The sequence below is a fragment of the Lithobates pipiens genome, unplaced genomic scaffold (assembly GCF_037356315.1).
Source record: "Lithobates pipiens isolate NorthernLeopardFrog02 unplaced genomic scaffold, aLitPip1_a1.2 Scaffold_13, whole genome shotgun sequence".
Classification (NCBI taxonomy): Eukaryota; Metazoa; Chordata; class Amphibia; order Anura; family Ranidae; genus Lithobates; species Lithobates pipiens.
Window position 1 is genome coordinate 172895350 of NW_027507718.1, and position 21257 is coordinate 172916606.

At 44.6% G+C, this 21257-nt stretch overlaps 1 protein-coding gene across 1 annotated transcript in view; it reads right to left on the minus strand.

Moving 5' to 3' along the window:
• GAK (cyclin G associated kinase) overlaps positions 1-10238 on the minus strand; it is a 176619-nt gene extending 166381 nt beyond the window's left edge. Inside the window, 1 exon segment of the mRNA XM_077475892.1 lies at positions 9973-10238. Coding sequence (XP_077332018.1) covers positions 9973-10114 — 142 coding nt within the window. The 5' untranslated portion in view covers positions 10115-10238.
• Between the last annotated feature and the right edge of the window lie 11019 nt (positions 10239-21257).

The following is a 21257-nucleotide window of genomic DNA, read 5'->3' on the forward strand; positions in this document are numbered from 1 at the left end:
CTGCGGGAAACATGATCCATTAATTTGCCCAGCCAGGTGTCAGCATTTCTGGCTACACAGGCGGAAGCTAGGGAAGGCGCCATTGCTGCCGCATCGCCTCCCAGGCTCTTTTGAGTAAAGTTTCCGACTTTCTATCCATCTGATCCTGGATATTTCCGGAATCTTCAAAGGATAAATCGGACCTCTTAGATACTTGCGCTAAGGCTGCATCCAAGCGAGGAGCTTTAAAAAAAATTTCCTCCTCCTCATCTTTAAAGGGACACCTCCTTTTCCAAGCTTTCAGTTTGAGAAGCTTGCGTTCAGGTTCCTTCCATTCTCTAAGGATTATCTCCTTCAGAGACTGGTGGATGGGAAAGGTTCTGGTCTGTAACCTTCCTAAACCTCTATATACTCTATCTTGAGCTGAGACTTGAGCAGAGGGAACCTGAATATCTTCTGAGGCGTAAATGGCTTTTAATAAACCCTCCATGTCCTCACTCGAGAACAAAAATCCCCCAAGCTTAGCCTCCCCCTGGCTATCTTGGTCTGAATCTTCTTCCTCTCCAGAACTACAATCTGGTACTTGGCCTTCCTCCACTTCAGATAATAGGGAGACTTGGCCCTGGGAACTTTCCGCATAAGATGTGGAAAGGTTTTCCTGTAACTGAGGAGTCTCTCTCTCTGACGGTACTTCCTGCAAACCCTTCACAAGGGTGGACTGAAAAGTTTGAAGGGTAGCCAACATTTCTGCTTGTAAGGCCCTACATTCCTTCACGACCTGAGTGGTCTCCTTGCCTGCGAGCTTGATGATACATCGATCGCAGAAAGGTTTGGAGTGGTCTTGTGCTAACTTAGCGTTACAGTAACCACAACGCCTGAACTTTGAAGTAACCTTCCCCTTAGACCTAGCAGCTGACCCCTGGGCAGAGCTTTCGGTCCCTGGGAATAGTCAAAAAATAGACAATTTAGCTACACAAGTCCTAAAAGGGGCACAGGAGCTCTACCCCGAGAACCCTGCCCCTAAATAAAGTTGGATCACTCACCCCCAGTGGCGACCTCAACGACTGTCTGCTCAGACGGACCTTCCTCTTCCATGGCGATTTGCTGCCCTGCAGGATCGCTGGATCAGGTCTCGAGCATCCCCTTGTTGTCTTTTCCAAGTGCCAGGAAAGCGTCTTGCAGGACGAGGAGACTGGGTGTATCACAGCACACCCGTTCTGTTTGAAAAAACACGCCGATCGGCGCCATCTTTAAGGAGGTCCGTCGCCCGGAAATGACGTACGGCCTCTTCCGGTCCTGCGCACTGAGGCTGGAACGCACGTCGGTGCGTCCAGCCATCTCAACTTCCGGAACTCGATACCCGGAAGTGACGCCCTTGGACTTCCGGACATGCGCTGTGGCGTTGGAACGCACGCCATCCGCGTCCGCATAAGGAAAGGCATCACCTCACCACTCCACCAACGAATGTGCAGGTAGGCCAATACAACAGGGGAATAGCCTACTGGGACAACTCCCCTGTCCCACGAGGCTCATACAAGGCTCCCTAAGGAGACCTTGAGTGAGGAATACCCCCCCCAAGATTTCTCCTGGGGGTATACAAGGGAGCACCACAGACCCTGTCTGTTTAAGTCCCTAAAAAGAAAAAGAACCTCACGAGAAAAACACGGGGTCCCAGACCCCAAGGAAAAAACTTTTAGAAAGAAACTTGGTTTCGCTGTCATCCTGTGGGAAACACAATCAAGAACTGAGGGTCTGAGGGAGGGGTGGGGACTTTTAAATTCGTTGTTGATTGTGTTTCCTGTCAGGTGGACCAGTCATCTCTCAGGTGTGCCGTCCTGGAAGATGACTGGAGAAAAAATGTTTTTTTTATATTTTTGGGGATATTTATTATAGCAAAAAGTAAAAAATTAGTTTATTTCAAAATTGTCACAATTTTTTTGTTTATAGCGCAAAAAAAAACAAAAAACCTGCAGAGTGGTGAACAGGGAGCCGTTAGCTCCCGCTGCTGTCAATCAAATCCAGTGACACAGGAGTGGGGCCAAGTCCTGCTGCCTGTGTCAATGGATGCAGCAGCAGAACTCAGGAGTGTCCCCTAGGAAAATAGCTCTCTGAGGGGGGCACTCAACAAGAGGAAGAGTCAGGAGCAGCGTGTGGTGACTCCAGAGAAAGAGGATCGGGGGGCCACTCTGTGCAAAACACTTGCATAGAGGAGGCAAGTATATCGTGGTTTTTTTTTCCTTTTTTAACATAACAAAGCTTTACAATCACTTAAATCAGTGATTTCACTTTTGTGTCCTCATTTTGACCTCAGAGGGCTTTTTGTCGTTTTGTATCCTACTCTCCCCTGCTGTCAGGGCTTGAAGAATCTTCTGCTACTTTTGGGTGTGTGATATTCACCTTACCAACCCACAATGCAGTATGCTCTGGCTATGTGGCCAATCACCAGACCTCACCACGTCAGCATGGAAACATGGGGAAGAGTGCACAGCCTTTGTAAGTTGGACAGACTCCAGATAACTTTAGTGAAACTTGGTGTTCACATCCTGACAATATGCCATTAAGACATTTGGAGAAATATTCTGATTGTAAAATGTCACATTACATTAGTGTTACCTGAGCAAACAAGTATATCAAGAGGGTAAACTGATGTGAATTCAGAGCAAAAGGCAATCATTCAATAAAGACTTCCTTCTAAAAAACAAACATACATACAGATGATTTTTCTACCAAGCTGCTAAAAATGTGTTGTGTCATAGGCGATCACCTGCTATTCTTGCCAGCATTCAATTGTTCATGCCCATCAATGCATTACAATAACCAGATCACAGGATGCACAAGAAGCAGCTACGGTAACTAAAAGTTCAATAATCTCAAAAACAGAATCAAGAAGCTGTCTCTAACATACACTGTAAAGTGACAAAGTATGAAATAACTAGTGTTTTAGCATCCAATTACATATGTGCACCTCGGGAAAGTATGCAAAATTGAATGCGTTCACACAGCTCATTGAGCGACTGTAAAGTCTCAAGGTTTTTTTTGTTTGTTAAAATAAACATGCTATGCTTACCTGCTCTATGCAACTGTTTTGCACAGAGCAGCCCTGAACATCCTCTTCTGGGGTCCCCTGCTGGCACTATTGGCTCCTCCACTTACCGAGTGCCTCCACAGCAAACTACTTCCTATGGGGGCACTGGTGCATTCTCACTCCAGAGCCAGCTATGTGTGTCCATAAGAGACACAGAACAGGGCTCAGCCCCGTCCCCAGCTCTCTCATCAATGGCTGTGGCTCCCGCTGCTGTATCTGAGCCAATGAGGCGGCTCTTGTGCCCATTGCTAGAGGGAAATCAGGCTGATGCAAGAAGAGAATGCAGTAAGGTAGAAAAAACTGCCTGCCTTTACAAACACTTTATAAATGTATGTTTTCACCAAGGGTGCACTGCAGTGCCATTCATTCCTAATGATGCCCCAACACACCTTGATAACATGATAAAAATATAAAAACACCCACACAAAAAAAGTAACATGTACTATTCTAGTGCAATTTCTGTGTGTTGGGCAGCTGATTCAAATGAATAGGCAGTCCAATGCAACGCATATAAAAAACAAACATTTATGCACATGCTGTTACACAGTAAGCTGTGAACATGTAGAATTGACTCCTTCAACAGCTGGATTCTATGTAGATAATATAAAACTGGATACTAAATTTATTTTTATTTTTTTTATTTATTTATATTTTTTTAGGTACAGTTGATCTAGGGAACATCTGATTGTCTCTTGAGGGGGATCGGTAAGGATTCCCCCCCCCCCCCCCATTAGACCAAATTGGATCATGCTTTATTTATTTGGGTTTTTATTGCCTGTGTCTGGATCAACTGTGGGTATTGGATTGTGTATATGGAGGTTTTCTATTTCAATGCGTTGCTTTTCTTTTATTTTCTTTGTTGGTTAAACTGGATGGACTTTTGTCTTTTTCTAACCAGATTAACTATGTCTGGAATATTCCACAACTGCAATGTAAATGCAACACACAAGTATAGTCATGTAATGACACAGGGAATAAAAGGCATGGAAACACATATCAATGCACTATACTAGACCTTCGGGAACAATCGATACAGGTTATCAGGAGCTCCACAGTTGTGTGTATAAGCCACTCCCAACTTTGCCACCCAATACTTATCATTTCAATACAGCTTGAGGCCTGCAATGGAACATAAGTGCACTTCCTACCTTACTCTTTTCAATGTCCCATGAACAATATATGCAGTTAGAAAGTGACTATTGGACCAACCATATCTGTCACATCAGGCCTGCACATACACAGGAAGAAAGTCATAGACAATCTTTAGACTTCCATCTGACCCTCCCACCAAAATGGCTGGTGCTTGTGTGACTCACATGCCTGCCAGAGACTAGGACAAACATCTCTCAGAGACCAGCACTGAAGTAAGGTTGTGTCCATACACCTTCTTCAGCCACTAAGCCTGTCACAATGACAGTCGCATGGCCGAGGAATTCTGTAGTGGGGTGGGTGAGGCTTAAAGTCTAGTTCCCCATCAAGATACCGAGGGACAATCCATTGCTAGAGTGCTGTATCCTTAGCTGGGGGAGCGGAGGATCAGGCAAGTAAAAGTGCTCTTCCCATCCCCTAAACCAGGGATGTCCAAACTTTTTTCAAAGAGGGCCAGATTTGATGAACTGAAAATGCGCGAGGGCCGACCATTTTTCCTGACATTCTTTGAACCATTAAAATTCGGTCTAAGTGTGTTCGTCCAAGCACTAATACACGGCCCAACAAGAATTCTCTTGCCTTTGTGGCTGTGTGTGGTGAAGAGATGAACTCAAGTGTATTATTTGGATACACCGTATTTATTGGCGTATAACACGCACCTTCACTTTAAGAGGGAAGCTTCAGGAAAAAAAAAAATTTTAAAATTTAAAATAAAGAACTGTGAAGAAAAATAAGGGTCAGTGCCCATCTGCAGACCCACAATTGCCAGGAACGCAGCACCCACCATTGCCGGGAACGCAGCCCCACCATTGCCGGGAACGCAGCCCCACCATTGCCGGGAACGCAGCCCCACCATTGCCGGGAACGCAGCCCCACCATTGCCGGGAACGCAGCCCCACCATTGCCGGGAACGCAGCCCCACCATTGCCGGGAACGCAGCCCCACCATTGCCGGGAACGCAGCCCCACCATTGCCGGGAACGCAGCCCCACCATTGCCGGGAACGCAGCCCCACCATTGCCGGGAACGCAGCCCCACCATTGCCGGGAACGCAGCCCCACCATTGCCGGGAATGCAGCCCCACCATTGCCGGGAATGCAGCCCCACCATTGCCGGGAATGCAGCCCCACCATTGCCGGGAATGCAGCCCCACCATTGCCGGGAATGCAGCCCCACCATTGCCAGGAATGCACCCACTATTGCCAGGAATGCACCCACTATTGCCAGGAATGCAGCCCCACCATTGCCAGGAATTCACCCACCATTGCTAGGAATGCAGCCACCATTGCTAGAAATGCAGCCACCAGTGCCAGGAATGCAGCCACCAGTGCCAGGAATGCAGCCACCAGTGCCAGGAATGCAGCCACCAGTGCCAGGAATGCAGCCACCAGTGCCAGGAATGCAGCCACCAGTGCCAGGAATGCAGCCACCAGTGCCAGGAATGCAGCCACCAGTGCCAGGAATGCAGCCACCAGTGCCAGGAATGCAGCCTCACAATTGCAGTTGCCAGGAATGCAGCCACCATTGCCATCAGTGCAGCCATGGAGGGCAGGACGAGCGCCAAAGACATCCTACAGGAGAATTTCCTGTTTACACAACGGCCCCTTTAAGAGAAAGTCAGACCTCCTCTGATGGACAGAACAGTCGTCCAATGACAGAGATGGGACCTCCTATTACAACTGCCGTGTAAACAGGAAATTATCCTCCTGTGTGCACGGCATTAGTCCTGCCTCCTCCCTCCAAGGCAGCCGGACTATATATCTTTTGTGACCCCGGCGCTGGGAGATCGCCGGGGGCCACAAAAGATGTATATGTTTAAATAACCAGGCGGGCCGTTCAAAACCGGACTGCGGGCCGCGATTGGCCCGCGGGCCGGACTTTGGACATGCCTGCCCTAAACCAAAGCAGTTTATATTTGCAGTGTAGGTGCTGCCTCCCAGCAAGGGTTAACTTTCAGGCTTAGTTTACGTAAGCATTGCTCTTTGAAGGGTGTTCTGTCCAAAAATTTCCGCTTATCGAACAGTGTCCGCTGTGTACTGCGCAGTACGGAGCACAAGGCGATTCGGAAAATCTCTGAAGATGAACGGCACCTGAGCACTTAGTCCAGGTGCAAGCCCCACCATCCAAGTGGACATAGGGCTGCACATAGTAACAGGGCCGCTTGCCACGATTCGGACACGGCCTCGCTTCGCTCTGCTCTTTTTATTCCACTTGGATGGTGGGGCTTGCACCTGGACTCAGTACACAGCGGACACTATCCAACGGGGGACACTATTTGACATGACTAGGGCAATCAGGGGGTGCATTTCTTTTTAGAGAGTAGAGCAGGAATGGCTGACAAGCATTCAGGTGGTGATACGGTCACCTCTTGAATGTCCGTTTTGTTTTTGTGGAGTTGACAGCCACAAAGGGTTTTTTTTTTAACCACTTCCACTCTGGAAGATCCTAGCCCCTTATTTGCTATTCAGCACTGCACTACTTTAACTGGTAATTTCACAATCTTTTTTTTCCCACAAACAGAGCTTTCTTTTGGTGGTATTTGATCACCTCTGGGTGATATGTCTTTGTAAAAAAAAATCTAGTGCCTACAAACTAGGAGATATATACTGGAATTTGTATTTATTTTTCTATACTAGTAATGTCAGTGACCACCGACTTATGGGACTGCGATAGTGCAGCGAGCAATCTGACGCTTTGTTGGAACTGGCTAACTGCCACTAATACAGTGATCAGTGCTAATAATATACACTTACACTGTACTAATGACACTAGAAGGGAAGGGGTTACCATCTGGAGCAAAGGGTTAAATTGTGCCGCTTTTACTAAAGGATGTGCCATTTTTTTGTCCCTGCTGTACATGGAAACAAAAACCGGCAATCGCCACTGACAGAAGAGAGCTTTGTGTGGTTGACTACAGGGTGGATTTGATTTAAATCACTAGTAAAAAGGCTTGATTTAAAGAAGAAGTAAACCCCAGACTTTTTTTCCCTTACATATCAGCATCCAACAATGTATTGATAAGCTTGAGGCCGCGTACACACGGGCGGACTGTTCGCCCAACCTTGTCCGCTGAACAGTGTTTGGGCGGACAGTCCGCTCGTGTGTGGGGCTTCAGCGGACAGTTTCAGCGGACAGTTGGCCGAACAAGGTCTTACGGAAATTCCGAAAAACTGTCCGCTGAAACAAGGTTTCAGCGGACTGTTCGCTCGTGTGTAGGCTTGTTCGGCCAACTAAGTCTCGCGCATGCTCAGAAAGGATTTCCACGTCGGAAGGTTGCATTGCAGTGTATTGGACGTCGAAATTTTCGATCCGTCGTGCGTGCCGAAACGTCATCGCGCACGGTTTCAGCAAACTGTTCGTCCGTCGTGTGTGGCCATGTCCGTCCATGCTAAGTTTGAGCGGACTGTTTGCCGAAACTGTTGGACGGACAAAGTTGGGCGAACAGTCCGCGCGTGTGTACGCGGCCTCACTCTTTAAAAGGTGGCAAAAAAGAAGTTTGGAAGTACTTTTACCTTTTTTAGAAGATTTTTCCTCTTCCTGGCATCGACCTAGCCATCTTTACTAATGATTGCTGGCTCAGGTGTGGACGTAATTTCCACCCTACATGTCAAAATCTTGCGCATGCGCCAACGCGTTTAAACTAAGCCTCTATCTGGAACAGCTGCTCCCTAATTAACATCTCTGTGCTGCTATACTTCACTCTCCCTGTGTGATGTCATACAGTCACAAGGGGAGAAACGGGAAGGAGAGGAGGAGGGCACAGTATCGCGAAGCTTCCTCTGTGCCGTTCTCAATGGAATATAGTGAAACGGCCCACATAGCATGCCGTTAAAGAAGCTACGGACTGCGCATGTTCCGGTGAGGTCACTACAGTTCGCGGGACGGATTATGAAGAAACAATAAGTACAATTTCACAGGCAGTGAACAGCTGCCAGTACTATGCAGATTGTAATGAGCTAAAGTGAAATTGGGGAGTTTACAACCACTTTAAAATTAATTTGATTTAAATAATTATTTTTAAAGAGCAACTGTCATCTCTGTCCTGCAGCGGCTCTTCCTCTGACCTGCTGTTGACTCACCGACAGTCCCATTCACTTTAATGGGAAGGCTGGTAATGCGGCAGTGACACAACAAGGTGAGGGATGTGGCAGCAGCAGGTGAGTGGATGCCCACTAACAGGCGCTGCCATGATGGATTTGAAATGACAGGTGCTCTTTAACTGTAAGGACTCATTCTTGCTGGCAGTTATAATCTTTATTAGGTTTCCCATTTAGAATAATAAGCTGTCAGGTTAGTAAATGGCGATATCAGGAGCGGTTCAATCATACAGTTTGTAGTGTACATAGATTTGCAAAACAATGGGATAAAGGAATATTCCTGAACTTTGTTTTATCTCATGGTTACTGTGAAATTATGTGAATGCATCAATACAGTGCATGTTATCTCAGCTTACAGAGCTTGGATTCATTGAATGAGTTTATCAAAAATATAAATATAGCAGAATATACAGCCTTATGCTACATAACTAAGCACCATTTCATGGTGAACAAACTAAAATTATTATTGTATCTTAAATAGATTTTTACTCCAAAAGCTATGAAAAAAAAAAAATTATATATATATATATATATATATATATATATATATATATATATATATATATATATATATATGTTATCCACCCTGGTTTTTTATACACAAAGCTCTCTTATGTCACTCGCTCCAATGATCAGTGGGTTCTGGCCATAAATCATTGGCCTGGGACGGCTGATTGGCACATGCTGGAGCTAGTGACAGCCAGGTAGGCAGGCGCCCCCTACCTGCAAATGCAAAACCACACACATACATATAAAAAACACAGACACGCTCGCGATTTTGTGCAGCCGGCCCGTACTGTAGCAGTAAAACGACAGTGCGCGGTTGGCAAGTAGTTAATGGGAATACAATGGCGCAACTCTGAGCGCTCCTGGTTGCAGCACCAGCTAATACTATAAAAATCAGTTACAGCAAACAGTTTTGTTCCTTTTTTGGGATAACCGCATTACATGAATAAAAGCTGATAATTGCAAGCACCCCAGTCAGTGGTAAATGGTCTCATCCCTGTAAACTGATTCATCTGGAGGAGAGCTTGTGCTTTTAAAAAAAAAAAAAAACAACAACACTTACTGGCTGGATCACCAGATGAAAAATAAAAGGCGAAAAAAAAAAAAGAAAAAGCAAAACGAAAGCAGCCACTACATATAAGAATTGGTAAGCTACAATATATGAAATGTTTGCTTTTGGGTTTAATATTGCTTCAAAGTGTGAAATGTGTTAAGGTAAAACAATGGCATTTGGAACTAGTTTAACTCTTTTTATGTCACATAGTGACACTTCATTCATTAACAGAGGTGTGTTGTTACATAGTAGGCGAGTTTGAAAAAAAAAAAAAAGACATAAGTCCAACCTATGTTGTGTTGCGGTGCCATCCATAGCAGCTCATCACACTGGCACTGTGGGGTGAATTGGGCACATAACAAACGATTGTTTTCTCGGTGACCTGCGGAGTGGGGGTGAGGGACACAAGCAAACTGGTGAATGCTTTATTGTTCTCCCCCCTGTGCTGTGTACACCTGTCTTCAGGAAGCAGAGGGTTCAGATGGGTCAGTCTGCTATGACAGGTGATGAGCCGCCCCAGGACACACACGTAGAACAGGCACAGGTGTACAATGGAAGCTCTATAGAGATCCCCCTCCCCTTATTCTGGGATAGGCTCCTTACCCTCAGCGATCACCCGCTTCACTCGAAGCTTTAGCTCTCCCAGCTCCACGGTCTGCCCTACGAAGTCATGCTGGTCTCGCCCGGTGGCCCCCAGGGAGCCAGGCCCGGCCAGGAAGTCCAGAGCGGACTGCAGGAGAGACATGTCCCGGCCGCCTCACCCACACTTCCGGAAGGCCCCCGAAGAGTTAGCGCTCGGTGCCCGGCCGGTTCTCACTGCCCAGTTTCCGGCCTCTTTCCTGCTTCCGCATCCGTGACATCATCCGCCGCTGACGTACAACGACTCCCTCCTCCCACTCAGGGCCGATGTTGTGCTCAGTGATGACGTGTACAGGACACGGTGTTACTGGGCTCTGCACCTGCAGTAGAGGAGGAGAGCGCTAGTGTATAGGAGATATCAGTGGCTGGAAAAGGTTCTTGTCCTGAGTGGCCTCTTTACATTTATATTGTGTTGTATGGAAATAATAGATAAAGATTTTTATTTTATTCTGGTCTTCAAAAATCTGTTCTGAATTTCATATAAAATATTCTACAGTGGCATTCTTGCTTGAGGAGATGCAAATAAATGGATAGTTTAGGGCAGTGGTTCACAATCAGTGGGCTGTGGCCCATTGCCGAACCGTGGCCTCCTTCCTCCCGGGCCTCCAGCTAGCTGATGGTCTCCCACAGTGCTTCCCAGTGCCAATAATGCCAGACAACTTCCCAGAGTGGCCCATAGAGCCCCTGCAGTACCCCATAGCTTGCTGCACAGCCACTAGCTCCCCAAAGTGCCCTTACGAATAATGCCATTGTCCCACAGTGCCCTCCAATCTCCCACATTGCCCCTGCAAAACCCCCAGTTTTCTGGAGAGACCCCAAGCCCCCCACAAAGACCCTATCTCCCACAGCTGCTTTCAGCCAAGTCCAAAAATATTATCCTCTACAGGGCAACCAGAGTCTTCTGCAGAGCCCCGCATAGGGCCCCCAAACAGTGACTCATAGTGCCCTCCATTCTCCCACATTGCCCCTGCAAAACCCCCAGTCTTCTTCAAAGACGCCTAGCCCCCCCCCCCCCCAGAGACCCTATCTCCCACAGCTACCCCCATCCAACTCCAAAAACCTCATCCCCTACAGGGCAACCATAGTCTTCTGCAGAGCCCCTTGCCCCCAGCAGTGTTCAACAATGTCCTTCAGTCTCACACATTGGTCTTGCAAAACCCCAAGTCTTCTAGAGAGACCTCCAATCCCTTCCAGCGTTCCATCTCCCATAGCTGTACCCAGCCAACTCCAAAACTTTACCCCCACAGGGCAACCAGAGTCTGCTGCAGAGCCCTTAGCCCCCATAGTGCCCCCAACAGCCCCTGTAATGTCCTCCAGTCTCTCATATTGCCCCTGCTATATCCCCAACCCCCTCCAGAGACCCCTTCCACCACAGTTGTCCCCAGCTTCCTCCAAAAAATCCCACCACTTACAGGACGAACAAAGTCTGCAGCAGCAAGTATAACACCCCTCCCCCCTTTTGTCAACAATGACACCCAGCCACATCCAGAATTTCAATACATATTTTGTATGGCCATACTTTTAGACCCCTTTCACACTGGGCGCACGGCCGCTCTAAAGTGGCACTCATTTTAGCGGCACTTTTTGGCCACTAGCGGGGCACTTTTAACCCCAAAGAAAGGGGTTAAAAAACTACCATGTTACTGCGCTTCCGAAGAGCTTTTTAGGCGCTTCGAAAGTGCTGCCCATTCATTACAATGGGCAGGGTGTTTTGGGAGCGCTAACTACAGCACTGCCAAACCACCCCAAAGATGCTGCTTACAGGATTTTTCTGAACATCCCGCAATCACACCTCCCCAGTGTGAAAAATCACACTTGAATGAATGGGAGGCGGTTTTCAGGTGCTTAGCAGAGGCCATTTCCAGTGCTAAAGCACCTGAAAAACGCCCCAGTGTGAAAGGGGTCTTATTACACTTGGGGCACGGAAGGTTTTAGAAGAATCTTAAAGTGGAACTTTAATCAAAAAATAAAGTCACGCTAGATCACTTCAGGCTGGCTCCTTTTGCAGGTATAGTATAGCTATGTATAACATTCAAAGTAAGGCTACTTTCACACTGGGGCGTTGAGTGCACTGGCGGAAAAGCGGCGCTATATTTAGCTGCGCTTTACCATCATTTTAGCAGCACTAGGTGCCCGCTAGCAGGCAGTTTTAACCCGCGCTAGCGGCGGAAAAGGGGTTAAAACCGCCCGCAAAGCGTCGCTGAGGCGCTTTGCAGGTGGGTTTGCAGCGCTGCCCCATTGTTTTCAATGAGAAGGGGCACTTTAGGAGCGGTAAATAAACCGCTCCTACAGCCCTCCAAAGATGCGGATTGCAGGACTTTTTTGACCGCCCTGCAAGCGCACCGCTCCAGTGTGAAAGCCCTCGGGGCTTTCACACTGGAGACACAGAAGCGGCTGTTTCAGGGCGCTTTGCAGGCGCTATTTTTAGCACTTTAACACCTGCAAAGCTTCTCAGTGTGAAAGCAGCCTTAGTGACTATACTATTTAATCTCTTGCTTACTGGGCACTTAAACCCCCCTCCTGCCCAGACCAATTTTTAGCTTTCAGCGCTGTCACACTTTGAATGACAATTGTGCGGTTATGCTGCACTGTACACAAATACATTTTTTATAATTTCTTTTCACACAAATAGAGCTTTCTTTTGGTGGTATTTTGGCCTTGGCGGTCCCTGGGTGGAAGGAGGAAGTGGGACAGGAAGTTCCCCTCCTAACAAAGCCCCCACTCCCCCCACCCCCCCAAAAAAAATGACATGACAAATGTGCCATGTAAGGGGGCGAGGAGTGCTTAAAGCGGAAGTTCAATTGTTGGGTGGAACTCCGCTTTATGTTCCACTTTAGGATCTACTGCTGTTCAGGGGCTCTGGGCTTCAGCAAAATTGCTGCCTCCAGCAAAAATAAACAGGAACAATGCTGGAGTCAATTTACAGCACATAAAAATTCTGGTAGCATAATTATTAATGTGGAATGTATTTTCCTTGATAAAGAACATCATTTTTTTTTTATCAAGTTGTTATGGATAAAGTTCAGAGGAACATTGGTTTAGGGTACATCTAAAGAGCACTATACATGGGGCGTGACTTTCGCTGACACAGCCGTATGTGATTAGTGGGAGCTCCGAGATCAGCCTGAGTCTCCGTCAGAATCCTGTGTAGTATCTGCTACTGAGTCCCACAACCTGGAAAACAAACGAAGGAATGAACGAATACCCCCGGCGGCGTGATGAGCAACAAACAGACAGCAGCGGACTGCCTCACGGAATTTGCAAGGACAGACATAGTGTACAGTGGAGAGGAGAGATCGGATGGCAGCAGCACTGTGGGCTGGATCTGTAGTGCCCACAGCGCTGCTCTGTGACAACTGCAATCACATCCAGCCATCCATCCATCCGTGCTCAGCTATCGAGTATTGCATAGTATATATACTATGCAATTCTCTGCCACACCCTGCCAATACTCTGCCACACCCTGCCAATACTCTGCCATACCCTGCCAATACTCTGCCATACCCTGCCAATACTCTGCAGTACCCTGCCAATGCTCTGCCGTACCCTGCCAATACTCTGCCGTACCCTGCAATACCCAGCCGTACTCTGCAATAGCCTGCCATACTCTGCAATAGCCTGCCATACTCTGCAATAGCCTGCCATACTCTGCAATAGCCTGCCATACCCTGCAATACCCAGTCATACTCTGCAATACTCGTGATACCCAGCCATACTCTGCAATACTCTGTGATACTCAGTCATACTCTCTAATACTCAGTCATACCCAGCTATACTCTGCAATGCACGGTGATACCCAGCCATACTCTGCAATACTCGGTGATACCAAGGCCATACTCGGCGATACCCAGCCGTACTCAGCCATGCTCGGCTGTACTCAGCCTCTGTATGTGGCCAGACTGTGGAAGTTTCGCACATGTGGTATTGCTGTACTCAGGAGGAGTAGGATAATCTATTTTGAGATGTCATTTTTTGTATGTAAATGCTATGTGTTAGAAATATTGTATAAATGGTCAACTTTGTGTTAAAAAATAAAATGCATTTTAACCACTTCCATATGACGTCCTTGACTTTGTGCGGGGATATCTGAATGATGCCTGCAGCTACAGGCCTCATTCAGATATCAGCTTTTTCAGCCGGCGATTACCTACACCATAAGAGTGATCATAGCGGCTGTTCCACTGTTTGATCGTTTTTACGGGAGGCAAGAGGGGACATCCCCCCCTCCTGCCGCCCTCTGGTGCTTCTACCGACTCGCCAATACGATCAAAGCCAGGATCGTTTCTTTTTATTTTTTTATTTCAGGCTTCCCAGCCTAGAGGTGAGATGTGGGGTCTATTGACCCCACATCTCACTGTAAAGAGGACCTGTCATGCCATATTCCTATTACAAGGAATGTTTACATTCCTTGTAATAGGAATAAAAGTAATGAAAAAAAAAATTTGGGGGGAAAAAGTGTCAAACTAAGTAAAATGAACAGTAAAAATTATTTTTTTGTCCCTGTGTCTGTCCCTGTGTGCTCGCATGCAGAAGCGAACGCATATGTAAGTCCCGCCCACATATGAAAACGGTGTTCAAACCACACATGTGAGGTATCGCTGCGAACGTTAGAGCGAGAGCAATAATTTTGGCCCTAGACCTCCTCTATAACTCAAAACATGTAACCAGTAAAAAAATTTAAAGCATCACCTATGGGTATTTTTAAGTAGTGAAGTTTGGTGCCATTCCACGAGTGTGTGCAATTTTGAAGGGTGACATGTTAGGTATCTTTTTTATCGGCATAACTTCATCTTTCACATTATGCAAACACATTGGGCTAACGTTACTCTTTTATTTTTTTAAAGCACAAAACAGTTTTTTTTCCAAAAAAATGCGTTTGAAAAATTGCTGCGCAAATACCGTGTGAGATAAAAAGTTGCAACAACCGCCATTGTATTCCCTAGGGTCTTTGCTAAAAAAACATATATAATGTTTTGGGGTTCTATGTAATTTTCTAGCAAATAAATAATTTTTACATGTAGGAGAGAAATGTCAGAATTAGCGTGGGTGCTCCAGAACGCCTGATGGCGCTCCCTGCATGTTGGGCCTCTGTATGTGTATACACGCTGTGTAAAAGTCTCACACATGTGGTATCGCCGTACTCGGGAGTAATAGCAGAATGTGTTTTGAGGTGTAATTTGTGGTATGCATATGCTGTGTGTGAGAAATAACCTGCTAATATGACAGTTTTGTGAAAAAAAAAGAAAGAAAAAAATCTTGATTTTGCAAAGAATTGTGGGAAAAAAATGACAACTTCTAAAAACCTCACCATGCATCTTACTAAATACATTGGAATGTATTCTTTACATAAAGGGGTAATTTGGGGGGTATTTGTACTTTTCTGACATGTTAGGGTCTCAAAAATTAGATAGGCCGTCAGTACTTCAGGTGTGATAAATTTTCAGATACTGGCCATAGCTTTTGGACTCTATAACTTTCACAAAGACCAAATAATATACACCAATTTGTACTTATTTTTACCAAACATATGTAGCAGTATAAATTTTGGCCAAAATTTATGAATACAAATTACTAATTTGCTAAATTTTATAACAGAAACTGAGAAAAATTATTTATTTTTTTACAGAATTTTCTGTCTTTTTTTCTTTTATAGCGCAAAAAATAAAAACCCCAACGGTGATTAAATACCACCAAAAGAAAACTCTATTTCTGTGAAAAAAAGGACAAAAATTTCATATAGGTACAGTGTTGCATGACTGAGTAATTGTCATTCAAAATGCGAGAACACCGAAAGCTGAAAATTGGTCTGGTTAGGAAGGGGGTTTAAGTGCCCAGTGGTCAAGTGGTTAAAGAAAGACTTGACAATTTAAAAAAGCGGTGGATACAATGGTCGAGTCATTCATGCCATTTATTATTATGGGGATATATAACCCATGGGAGCATTGAAGGAAGAAATGTTATTTATGTCAGAATATCCAGAGGCACATATATGTATGGGAGATTTTAACATGTGGTTAAATCCAAAGATGGATAGGTTTGGGTAGGGTAGGGTCCAAGGTATTGGAAAATTGTATAAATGAAGTTGGTTGGTTTGATCTCTGGAGGATTAGAAACCCAAATGCTAGGTCTTATTTGTGGCATGCACCAGGGAGAGGGTGCATGTCTAGAATAGACATGGCTCTGGGGAATGAGAAGATCCTCCCAGTGGTGCAATCTGTCACTTTTATGCCCAGAGGAGTGTCTAACCTTTGATTTAAAAATAGGCCCTAGAGGAAGACGTCTAAGCTATAGGATTCAACCTCATTGGTTAACCCAGATTGGACCAAATGATAAAATACCAGAGCAGATGGAAATGTTTTTGGAGGCCCACAGGCTTAGAAAAATGGAGGGTGTGCTCTGGGACACCTTTAAGGCATATCTAAGAGGGGTAACGAGATCTAAAATATCATATATAAAATGCACTAATAGACAGCAAGAAGAGGAATTGTAAGAGTTATGTGCACAGGCAGAAACTGACTTTATAACTGATCCCTCGAATATAAACCAGATAAAATGGGCAGGATTAGCACACCAGTATAAGAAACAATAGTTAATGCCAAATGCAAGAGGTTCCAGCAAAAACAAATAAACTTTAAGCAAGGACATCAAGCTAATAAGATACTAAATTATTTGATAAAACAACAGAAATCATCATTGGCAATTTCAGAAGTGAGAAACAAGAAAGGGGAGACTGTTGACACACTAGAGGAGACACTTATGAGCTTTCAAAGATACTATTTTAATATGTATACATCAACATTGACTTGCACAGGAGAAGAGATAGAGGAATATCTGGAGAATTTAGAATCCCTCAAATTAACAGAGGAGCAAAAAGAGGGAAAGGAGAAAGATATAGAGGAAGAGGAAGTACGAGAGGCCATCTTTTCTATGGAAAAGGGTAAATCTACAGGACCGGATGGTATACCGCTGGAAATGTACCAGCGATATGGGGAGATTATGGCACCAGCCCTGACCAAGATGTATAGAGAGACATTTTTCCAGGGAAAGATGCCCCCTTCCATTTATGAGGCAACAGTAATACTGATACCAAAACCAGATAAAGATAGAACCGAATGTGCGTCATATAGACCAATTTCACTATTAAATATAGATTACAAATTATTGGCAAAAATACTTGCCAAAAGGCTCAAGGAAGTAATTCTATCCATTGTATCGGATGATCAAACTGGATTTATGCCAGGGAAACCTACTTCAACCAATATCAGAAGAATTCAATTTATGGTACAGTTGAGAGTTTATTCCGGAAACAAGTGCCTTGGCATTGTTGGATACGGCCAAGGCATTTGATTCCATAGAATGGGAGTTTCTACAGATAATCCTGAAAAAAAGTGGATTCGGGGAAAAAAGTAGAAAATGGGTAAGAATACTATATAAGCAACCATGTTCAAATGTATTAATAAATGGAATATTATCTCCCACAAAAAAATTATATAGGGGAACAAGACAGGGATGCCCAATGTCCCCTCAACTATTTTCCGTGGCAATTGAAGCACTGGCAAATAGATTTAGACAATCTAAAAAGTATAAAGGGATTAAAGGGGGGGGGGGGGGGGGACTGAACATATAGGTTTATATACTGATGATGCAGTGGGGATCGAAAGTTTGGGCACCCCAGGTAAAAATGTGTATTAATGTGCATAACAAAGCCAAGGAAAGATGGAAAAATCTCCAAACGGCATCAAATTACAGATTAGACATTCTTATAATGTGTCATGTTAGATTTAATTTCCATCATTTACACTTTCAAAATTACAGAAAACAAAATAATGGCGTCTGCAAAAGTTTGGGCACCCTGCAGAATTTATAATATGCACTGCCCCCTTTGCAAAGCTGAGACCTGCCAGTGTCATGGATTGTTCTCAATCATCGTCTGGGAAGACCAGGTGATGTCAATCTCAAAGGTTTTAAATGGCCAGACTCATCTGACCTTGCCCCAACAATCAGCACCATGGGTTCTTCTAAGCAGTTGTCTAGAAAACTGAAACTGAAAATAGTTGACGCTCACAAAGCTGGAGAAGGCTATAAGAAGATAGCAAAGCGTTTTCAGATGTCAATATACTCTGTTCGGAATGTAATTAAGAAATGGCAGTCATCAGGAACAGAAAAATATCAGACAGAACAGCTCGCAGGATTGTGAGAAAAGCAATTCAAAACCCACGTTTGACTGCACGATCCCTCCAGAAAGATCTGGCAGACACTGGAGTTGTGGTACACTATTTCACTATAAAGAGATACTTGTACAATGTACAAATATGGTCTTCATGGAAGAGTCATCAGAAGAAAACCTCTTCTACGTCCCCACCACAAAAATCAGCATTTGAACTTTGCAAATGAACATATAGACAAGCCTGAGGCATTTTGGAAACAAGTTCTGTGGACCGATGAGGTTAAAATAGAACTTTTTGGCCGGAATCAGCAAAGGTACGTTTGGAGAAGAAAGGGCACAGAATTTAATGAAAAGAACCTCTGTCCAATTGTTAAGCATCGGGGTGGATTAATCATGCTTTGGGGTTGTATTGCAGCCAGTGGCACAGGGAACATTTCACGAGTAGAAGGAAAAATGGATTCAATAAAATTTCAGCAAATTTTGGATGGTAACTTGATGCCATCTGTGAAAAAGCTGAAGTTAAAGAGAGGATGGCTTCTACAAATAGATAATGATCCTAAACACACCTCAAAATCCATGGGGGATTACATCAAGAGGCATAAACTGAAGGTTTAGCCATGGCCTTCACAATCTCCTGACCTCAACATTATTGAAAATCTATGGATAGACCTTAAAAGAGCAGTGCGTGACAGACAGCCCAGAAATCTCAAAGAACTGGAAGACTTTTGTAAGGAAGAATGGGCAAAGATACCGCAAACAAGAATTGAAAGTCTCTTGGCTGGCTACAAAAAGCGTTTACAAGCTGTGATACTTGCCAAAGGGGGCAGTACAAGATATTAACTCTGCAGGGTGCCCAAACTTTTGCAGACGCCATTTTTTTGTTTTCTGTAATTTTGAAAGTGTAAATGATGGAAATAAAATCTAACTTTTTTTGACATATAAGAATGTCTAATCTATAATTTGATGCCATTTGGAGATTTTTCCATCTTTCCTTGGCTTCGTTATGCACATTAATACACATTTTTACCTGGGGTGCCCAAACTTTCGATCCCCACTGTATACTATATATGGGAGTTGTGCATACTTCCCTGATGGAGGTGATGAAAACAATAGAAATATATGGGACATTTTCAGGACTTAAGATAAACTGGCAGAAATCAGCATTGATACTGCTTGGGCCAGTTAATGGAACGAGATTCCAGACATCACTAAAAATAGCTGAAGCATTTAAATATTTAGGAATAAACATCACTTTGGACCCTGAGGAAACCCTGAAAGCTAATATACTCCCTTTGGTAGAATATGTCAAGAGCAAATTGGGAATATGGATAAAATTACCAATATCAATGGCAGGAAGAATACAGTTGATTAAGTCTGTTGTATTGCCTAAGTGCTTGTATGTTTTTGCACACTCCCCGATAAAAATACCAAAACAGATATTTAAAAAACAGGATTTTTAAAACAGCTTACCTGTAAAATCCTTTCACTGATGTACATCAGGGGACACAGAGCCATAGTAATTACTATGTGGTTAATAGGCCACCTTTAGGTGATGGACCCTGGCACGCCCTAAGACCAGAAGTGCACTCCCTATATAACCCCTTCCACTACTGGGAGTACCTCAGTTTTGTAGCCAAGCAATACAAGTGTTTACCAAAGGGAGGGACCTCTGTGTCCCCTGATGTACTTTAAAGAAAAGGATTTTACAGGTAAGCTGTTTTAAAAATCCTGTTTTCTTTTCATACATCAGAGGGACACAGAACCATAGTAGTTACTATGTGGGATGTCCCATAGCAATGGCAACTGAAGGGAGGGAGACACAACAAAAAAAAAGTAGGGTAAAAGAGGCTAGAGGACTTATACTGCAGCCTTCAGTACACTACGCCCAAAGGCAATATCCTCATGACCTTTAACATTGATTTGATAGAATCTGGTAAATGTATGAACTGAAGACCAAGTTGCGGCCTTGCAGATCTGAGCCATAGAGGCCTGATGATGCACAGCCCAAGAGACACTGGTAGAGTGTGCTTTAACGTGAAAAGGAGGAATTTTCTTCCTTAAACCATAAGCTTGAACAATCACTTGAGGAATCCATTTGGGAATAGTAGATTTTGATGCTGCCTGTCCCCTTTTTGGACCTTCTGGCAGTACAAACAGAACATCTGTTTTGCAAACCTGAGCGGTTGCCTTTAAATAGACTCTGATCACTCTTACTACATCAAGGGAATGTAGTGCCTTCTCTTCCCTAGATTGAGGCTCTGGAACGAAAGAAGTAAAATAATATCCTGGTTTAAATGAAAACCTGTCACCACTTTTGGTAGAAATTCAGGATGAGGACGCAAAACCACCTTATCCTTATGCATGATCAAATATGGGTCTTTACAAGACAGTACCGCTAGTTCCGATACTCTTCTAGCAGAAGAAATGGCAACCAAAAAGATTTTCCTTGTCAAAAGAACCAAGGGAATTTCCCGTAAAGGCTCAAAAGGCTGATTCTGTAAAGCCGATAAGACTACATTTAAATCCCAAGGATTTAGAGGTGCCTTAATAGGGGGATTTATCAGTGTTACCCCCCTGAATAAAACTACGCACCAGAGAGTGAGAAGCAAGAGGCCGTTGAAAAAACACTGACAAGGCAGAGATCTGGCCCTTGATAGTACTCAAGGCCAGCTTAATTTCTAATCCTATTTGCTGGTGTGGATCCAGGGGTTGGCACCCCAGGAAATATGTCATAGGTAGGATCCTTGATTTCCTGCAAACATATGCCTTCCAGACTCTGTAGTAAATGATTCTGGAAGCTGGCTTCCTGGCATTAACCAAAGTAGACACTACTGAAGAGGATAACTCACGGTCCTTTAGAATGTGGGTTTCAATAGCCAAACCGTTAAATTTAGCGTCCGTAAAGCAGGATGGAATACTGGACCTTGTGCGAGAAGGTCTAGTCATAATGGCAGATTCCAAGGCACTCCTACCGTCATCTTTATGATCTTGGCAAACCAAGATCTTCTGGGCCATGCTGGGGCCACCAGAATCACCTCCTTTCGTTCCTGCTTGATCGGAAGGCTCGGAATTAGCAGAACTG